Source organism: Protopterus annectens, chromosome 10.part0 (genome assembly GCF_019279795.1).
Source record: "Protopterus annectens isolate FY-2018-M chromosome 10.part0, PAN1.0, whole genome shotgun sequence".
NCBI lineage: Eukaryota > Metazoa > Chordata > Ceratodontiformes > Protopteridae > Protopterus > Protopterus annectens.
Window position 1 is genome coordinate 1,686,625,426 of NC_056744.1, and position 8,255 is coordinate 1,686,633,680.

Below are 8,255 nucleotides of genomic sequence, written 5' to 3' on the forward strand. Positions count from 1 at the left end.
TTGGTGTCTCCTCCGGGCCGATGAAACCATGTTAGTGACACTGTGATGCACCTGATCATATTCTAAGTTGGGAACTGCTGATTGAAAGCCCAGTGTCCAAGTGTATTAGTTCTGGTTTAAGCACTTGGGCTTCAGGCCAGTTATTTTACATTAAGAAGGTTCGTGGTCTGCATTCTTGTGGGAGAAGAGGCTGGACTCTGCCCTTCTGAGCTGGGAATTTCTGGTTAAAGGTTTATAGTGCCTGAATATTTGAACTGTATCTTACTGAAACTGGTACACCTTGTTTGCTGTAGTATAGACTAGATCCAGGCCTGCTGAATCTAGCTTTGTTTATATGCTTGTTGTTTGTTTGCTTGTTATTTCCCTTGAATGCTAATTCCACCTAATATGAGGCTTCTCAGCGCTTCTGTAGATCACTCGTGATATCTGCATTGCTTACTGTACTTATTTCCTTGTTTCACTTGAAAGAAAGTTACTGATGTTCTTCGAGGATGCAACTGCAGTCCTAACAGATTGGTTGTCCTGCCGTCAGGCGATCCCTCGGTCGGCCGAATTCCAAAGTCTCAGTCCGGCGTCGGCTGATGTCACTTCTTCCCTGATGTCAGTGCGCCAGGGGTATAAAGGCACCAGCCGACACCATCTTCTCCAGCCTTTCTTGCCGCGCGGTGCCCGAAGCAGAAGCAGTTCGCAAGTGCCGGTCGGCCAGCTCCTGAGATTTCAGATACCGAAGTCTTCATAAAGCTAAGTACCCCGTTGGGGATCCTTTCTTGCCTCAGACCGATGTCAGTTCAAACTGTTAAAGTTAATAATTGTTTGACTTGTGGAAAACAAATACCTCATAGGGATTTCCACTCCTACTGCATACCCTGCCTAGGCCCAGACCACGACGTCTCGGCCTGTAGCTCTTGTGCTTCCTTTAACAAACGCACTCTTAAGCGTCGGGCAGAGTTTGCAGAGATCTTTTTGGGGAAGAATTTAATTATAATATGCCGTCGGAACTACCGACAGCACATTTGTCTAAGAAACGCAAGGATAAGGACAGACACACGTGGTCCGTGGTCTCAGCCGATGCCACACTCAGGCCTACCGCGAGTGTCTCGGTTCGCATTGAAGCGGCTACACAACTGCTTCCTACCGACGACATCGCTCCACCGGTACCATCGGAACCGGAGGCCGGCTCAGTGTCGGTTCTTGAATTACCCCCAGAGACTGAAGCCCATCCTGAAACCGACACCATGATTGTGGAAAAATCACACTCAACTCGTGGGGCTGCAAGGCCTCCTGCTACCCTTTCTATTAAGGCCTTCACCCGAGCCAAGGCTGCAAAACATGCTAAGTCTCAGTCTCCTAAAGCTTTCCCTCAGGGATCCACACCCCATACTCAGATTTTAAGCATGGCTGAGGACCTCATTTCTTTAATTAGAGGCTCTCAACCTCCACCTGACAAAAGGCCTAGGGTACAGGAGGAGGAACCACCATCCTCTGATGAGGCCTCAGGTATATCTGAGCATTCAGACTACCAGGAGGAAGCTTTTCCTCCATATGAAGTTTCTGATGCAGAGGAATCTATTCCCTCTGCTTCTCCACCGGAGGATGTTTCCTTTGGGGAGACTCTCCATGCTCTGAGAGCATTTTCAATGGCCAGGCTAAGATTTTTCAGATTCCAAAAAGAGACTAAGGAAATTTTTAAAACTGCCTCGGCATAGACCTCTGGCTGTCCCGCCTGTTTTGGATATTTTAGATGATGTATACTCTGAGTCTTGCCTTACCCCAGACTCTCTGCCACCAGCCCCTGTTAAGCCTGACAGGTACTACAGGGTTCCAGATTCCCATCAATTTCTTTACAAGGGCCATACAGCTGACCCAGAAACTGTTTCTCAGGGGCCTAAAGGGGTTTCAGCTACTATAGTTAAGAATCCACTCCCTGCTGAAAGGCATTCCAGGGCTTTAGAAAGGTGGGGTAAAAAGGTATACACATCATCCACTCTTTCCATGAATATTTAAACTGTCAATTTCATATGATTCAGTACCAGCAGTATCTGTTAGCTGATTTACGAAAGAAATTGGCCTCCCCTGAACCTCTAGATTTAAAAAGGTTACAGGACATGGTGCACAACACAGAGCAGGTCAGCAATCATTTTTTACAATGTGGATATGATGCATTGGAAGCTTCATGTAGAGCAGCTGTGACAGGTGCAGTCATATGCAGGCATGCTTGGTTAAACGAACAAACATTGCCAGATCATGTCAAAGTAAAATTGCTAGATGCACCCCTGGGGAAAGATGTATTGTTTGGTGCTAAAGCTCAGGAAGTTTTAAAGAAAATAGAGGAAAAAGCAAAGTCAGTTCAAACTGTTAAAGATTTCCTCCAGGTACAACCTCCACGATTCAGCAGGAATTGGCCTTCAAAGAACTGGTCCTTTCCAGCCACAGAAAAGTAGCAAAGAGGCAGAAACAGACGTGCTAGAGGTAGAGGGCAAGCACGAGGCTCTTACAGAGGACGTCAATGGCAGGATCCCAACCAGAGAAGTGGTGCTGGACCTACAAGTGCACCACAAGGACAATCACAATGACTTAAACTCTGTTCCCGCCAACCAGGGCTCAGTTGGAAGCACCTTTGGGCGGAAAGCTATCCTTATTCTCAAAAAACTGGCACATTATTACAAAGGACAAGTGGATACTGGACATCATAGACAAGGGATACAGATTCCATTTCCACACTTTACCAAAAAGACAAGGCATGCCAAACCTGCCACCAAATCAAAGGGCAGAGGCACAAAGACAAATATCAAAGCTGTTACAGATGAAAGCAATTCAAAAAGTTCCTACTTCAGAACAAGGCCGGGGTTTTTATTCAAGACTGTTCCTTGTTCCAAGAAAGGGAAAACAATGGAGACCAATTCTGGATTTGTCTATACTAAATACTTTCCTCATTGTACCAAAATTCAAGATGCTCACTCTACAGCAGCTCCTTCCCATGCTGGGCAAGGGGTCTTGGCTGGTAACCCTGGACCTCAAGGAGGCGTACCTGCATGTCCCTATCAGACAAGATTGCAGAAGATACCTCAGATTTCTTGCAGGTTCAGAGCACTGTCAATTCTCTGCATTGCCCTTTGGCTTATCTACTGCGCCCAGAGTGTTCACGAAATGCCTGGCATCAGTAATTGCTTACTGCAGACTACAGGGGATTCAAATCTACCCTTATCTGGACGACTGCCTCATGCAAGTGGACAGCCAGCACACCTTGATAAAACACTTGGACTATGTCATAAACTTACTACAGGCTCTGGGATACACAGTCAACATAAGGAAATCATGACTTGTGCCATCCCAAGAAATAATATTCCTGGGTGCCAAACTGGACACAAACACCCAGATGGCTTATCTCACAACAGAAAAACAAGGGCAACTAAAGGAATATTTCAAGACATTGGCAACGCTCACCAGAATCACTGCAAGGAAATTCCTGCAGGCTCTGGGATTCATGGCATCTTGCATTCTTCTGATCCCATATGCAAAGCTGCATATGAGGAAACTACAATGGTACCTAAAAAATCTATGGTCACAACACAACCACAGCTTAGAGACTTCAATCCCACTTATTCCATGCCTTCAAAAGGAATTTTTGTGGTGGGCTCAAGCAAGCCAGACAAACAAGGGACTGCCTTTCTGCAGGCCTCAAACAAACCAAACCATAACAACAGACGCCTCAGTCCATGCATGGGGGGCGCACATGGAAGGCAGATGCATTCAAGGAAAATGGACTCAAACAGAAATGCACCTGCATATCAGCCAAAAAGAAATGTTGGCAGTAATACATGCAGTCGAGGCCTTCAAAGATTTCTTACATCAGTGGCATCTTCTAATAAAGACAGACAATACCACGGTGATGTGGTACATAAGCAAGGAGGGACACATTCATACCCCCTATGCAGATTGGCAATGACTCTTTGTAACATATCCTTGGAATTAAAAATAGAGCTGCAAGCCCAGTTTGTACCAGGGAAAGAAAATGTATGGCGGACAACCTGAGCAGAAACATGATGGACCCTCACGAGTGGAAGTTGCATCCAGAGATTTTCACACAAATAACTCGAATGTGGGGAAGGCCGGACATAGATCTATTTGCCTCCCACATCAACCATCAGTTGAAGAAATTCTGCACAAGAACATACCATTCACAAGCTTGGAGGGTGGACGCTCTCTCTTTCAGCTGGAGGTCTCTAACAGTCTACGCCTTTCCACCTCTTCCTTTGATGGCCAAGGTGTTGCTGAATATCAAAACAGACAAACCAAGAGTCATACTGATAGATCCGGACTGGCCAAGACAACATTGGTATCCACTCCTGAAGAGCATGTCACACACACTACCTTGGCCTCTGCCTCAATGGCCGCTTCTACTGACGCAGCACAATTACAAGACTCTTCACACCAAGCTACAAACACTGAAGCTAGCAGCTTGGAAAATTCCATGAATTCACATCAGGCCATGCTTTCCAAGAGGGTCAAAGAAATCATTCTGGAATCTTTCAGACCTTCTACTAGAAAGGCATACTCTGCAAAATGGAAGAGATTTTGTATTTGGAATAACAAAAAGGGACAAGACCCTAAAGTAATGAACATTCTGCAGATCTTAGAATACTTGGCTGAAATGCTCAACAATGGCCTCTCTTATTCTTCTATAAAAATACACGCTTCAGCAATCTCTGCAGAATACAACACTGATCCACCTGTATTCTCACACCCATTATTAAGACAGTTTCTAAGAGGGATAAAAAACATCAACCCTCCAAGGAAACCACCAGTGCCTACATGGGACCTCAACTTCATTTTGGAGAAATTAACATTGCCTCCCTTTGAACCAGCAGCCTCTTCAGAGTTGTAGTTTCTATCATGGAAAACGGCTTTCCTCCTAGCAGTAACATCAGCAAGAAGGGTTTCTTTTTTTTTTTTTCAAAACAGGTTTATTGTTTTAATATATAAGAGAAATATCATAACAATTTTATACAAGTAATTAAAAATAGGTATTATTATAATATTCAACAAAACAACTAAAGTATTTACAAAGACATCCACTACAATCAGATCAATTAATTAAACTAAAATACCATGCTATTGAAATTAAAATTTTTTTAACAAATTTTGTAAATTATCCCATACAAGATGTTTTTCTATTTGTTCTAGTCCTAATTGTGTTTATTTCCATATGGCACACTATATTCATAACATTTTTAAATTCATTGAACGAAGGAGGTGTATCTGAAATCCAATTTCTAGTTATTATTTTCCTAGCCACTGCTAGAATAGACCATAACAAGGGAAGCTTAACCTTTTTAACACTTTGAGGTACAGGTGTGTTGAATAATATAAGAGATTTAGAAATAATGAAAATATCTGTAAAAAGAGCCTGCAAAAATTCATTAATTGACTTCCAGTATTCTTTCAATTTTATACAGTCATAAAACATATGAGCCCAGTCAGCATTAATTTCTACATTACATCTCTTACATAGATTATCTTTATTATTTATTTTATTCATCATCAAAGGTGTATAAAAAGATCTATGTAAAAATTTCCATGTGTAAAGTCTCCAGACAATGGAAGACGTAGTTCTATAAGCAGATTCCAATATATATTGTTTATTTTGTTGATTTGGTGGGTCCCCATTAATAGAAGTGAAATAATTCCAGTATGAATCTACACTGTAAAAAGTTTCTTGTCTGATAACTTTATGTATGTATGAAAGTTTACCTTTATCAGAAACTTTGTTGTAAATTTAATATCAAGTAATCAATCAGTGTTGGAATAGATTCTTTAACAGTTATAGACATTAAATCTATTTTATTAATGAGATGTTGTCTAAAGGTCTGAACCTCTAACCAGCAAGTTTCTCTTAGATCAAATTCTTCTAAAAATCTAAGAAATCTAGATTTTTAACTTTATTATCAGATATCAACTGATACCAGTACTTTAGATCATTATCTATAACTAAATGAGTTCCTTCAGAAGTAGATGACAAAAGCATACCCTGAGTATACATTATAGGAAATACAATAAAATTCCATTCCCTATACTTAGGGTGCATGAATATAAAGTTACGATAACTAATAATAATATTTAATGGGTAACAAACCATATGTTTAGGTGTAATAGGTGAAGTACAAAATTCCTTTAGTAACCATAACATGGAGTTATTTACAATCATATTTTTATGTGTTAAGGAGATTTTCATGGAGTGTATACTAATTAGCTCCCAATAATCTTTCCATTTTGTGACATATGACTGATCTATTAATAAAGTAATAACTTTTACAATAGAAGAGATAGTATATAAATTAAAGTCTGGAAAAGAAATACCCCTTGAGACCAGCTATTAGTATGTTTCTTTAATGCAATCCTAGGTCTATTAGGTGCCCATAAGAAATTTAACATTAGTGTGTTCAGTTTCTTGATAATTATTTTTGTAGGTGGAAGTATTATTGATTGTATTAAGTATAAAATCTTGGGGAATATTATCATTTTAATAATTGTAAGTCTCTCCTCCATAGTAAAAACATATTATTCCAGGTATTAAAAAGATTTTGTATATTAAGAAAACAGGTATTATAATTATTATATATAATAGATTTAATATCTTTAGATAGTATTATACCTAAATAAGTTATCTGACCTGAATTGGGTACATATTTAGTAAAATCACTAATGAGAATATTTTTTCGTGTATATATAGGTAGTATTTTAGTTTTTTCTTCATTGAATATTAAACCAGAAATACTTTTAAAATTCATCATGTTATCAAATAGAGACTGTATAGAAGAATTAGATCCTGCTGATGTAATTAGAACATCATCTGCAAAAAGTTGAATTTTGGATGTTGTATTTTCATCTATTTCAAAACCCTCTATGTCAGTACTGTTTCTGATCAAATTAGCCCAAGGCTCCATTACTAAAGTGAATAATAGTGGAGAAAGTGGACATCCTTGTGGACATCCTTGCTTTGTACCTTTAAGAATGGGTATTTTTTGTGAAGCATATGTTCCTACCTTAATATAAGCCAACGTTCCTTTGTATAAATGTTCAATTAGATTTACAAATGCATCCGAGAAGTTTGTGCACTTCAGTAAGGTAAACAGATAGTCCCAACTTACTGAATCAAACGCTGAACTTATATCAAGACTAATAAGTGTTAAATCTTTCTTTTTCCTATTTGCAAAATCTATTAATGTTAAAGTTCTTCTTATATTATCAAAAGTATTTCTATTTACAATGAAGCCTGTCTGATCTATATCTATAATGCCGGGAATGATTGTCTTCAATCTATCAGCAAAGATATTCATAAACATTTTATAATCAACATTAAGTAATGAGATGGGCCGATATGAAGAACATCTAGTTGGATCTTTATTAGGTTTTAAAATTGGCGAAATAAATGTATATTGCCAAGATGGGGGGGGTTATTAACTCAGTTTGGGCCAAAATAAAAACCTTATGTATTAATGAATATGTATTTTAGAAAGGATTTTATATATCTCTGGTATAATACCATCATTACCCGGTGCTTTGTTTGATTTAAGCTTATTTATTTGTGTAATAACTTCTGTATATGAAATACTCTTGTCCAATAGTTTAATCTGTTGTTTATTAAGCTTTTTATTCATATTTGTGGTTATAAACTCCTTTATTTTATCTTTAGGTTCCATGTTAATATTATTATGGTTAATTTTGTGAAAGTGATTTCTAAATTCATCTAGTATTTCTGGTATACTAGAAACATTCTTTTTTTTCCTTAGAGAAAAGATTTCTTTGATATGGTTTTGTTTATTCAACCTTTTTGTTTTATTTTTAAGTCTATGTAAGTATTTGGGGCTTATTGAATAAGACAAAAACTTGTATTTCTCTAAAGTTATTTTAACTTTATGAGTTAAAATTTCTTTGTATTTCTCATTTAGTTTGTTTATTTCTTCAATAACTTTCTTGTCCATAATATTTTCTTTATTATTATGTTTATAAGAGTCTAATTTACTTTGAATATCTAACAATTCCTTATCCCAAGATTTCCTTTTATTATTATACCGTCTGATACTTTGTCCATATAGATATGATTTTAAGGCATCTCAAACATAAACAATGGAGACTTCAGGAGTGTTATTTATGTCTAAAAATGTTTTACTTCTGAAAGTATATATTCTTTATAGTCTTTTAGTTGAGTTAAGTATGCTGGTATCCTTTTGATCTGAACATTATGAGTATTTTTT

General features: G+C 38.0%; 1 protein-coding gene across 1 annotated transcript in view; it reads left to right on the forward strand.

The window, feature by feature from the left end:
• Nucleotides 1-986: 986 nt before the first annotated feature.
• The window catches only part of LOC122814421 (zinc finger protein 239-like), a 50,447-nt gene continuing 43,178 nt past the window's right edge, over nt 987-8,255 (forward strand). The window contains exon 1 of the mRNA XM_044087003.1: nt 987-1,497. Within this exon, the coding sequence (XP_043942938.1) occupies nt 987-1,497 (511 nt within the window). The remainder of the gene's footprint in view (nt 1,498-8,255) is intronic.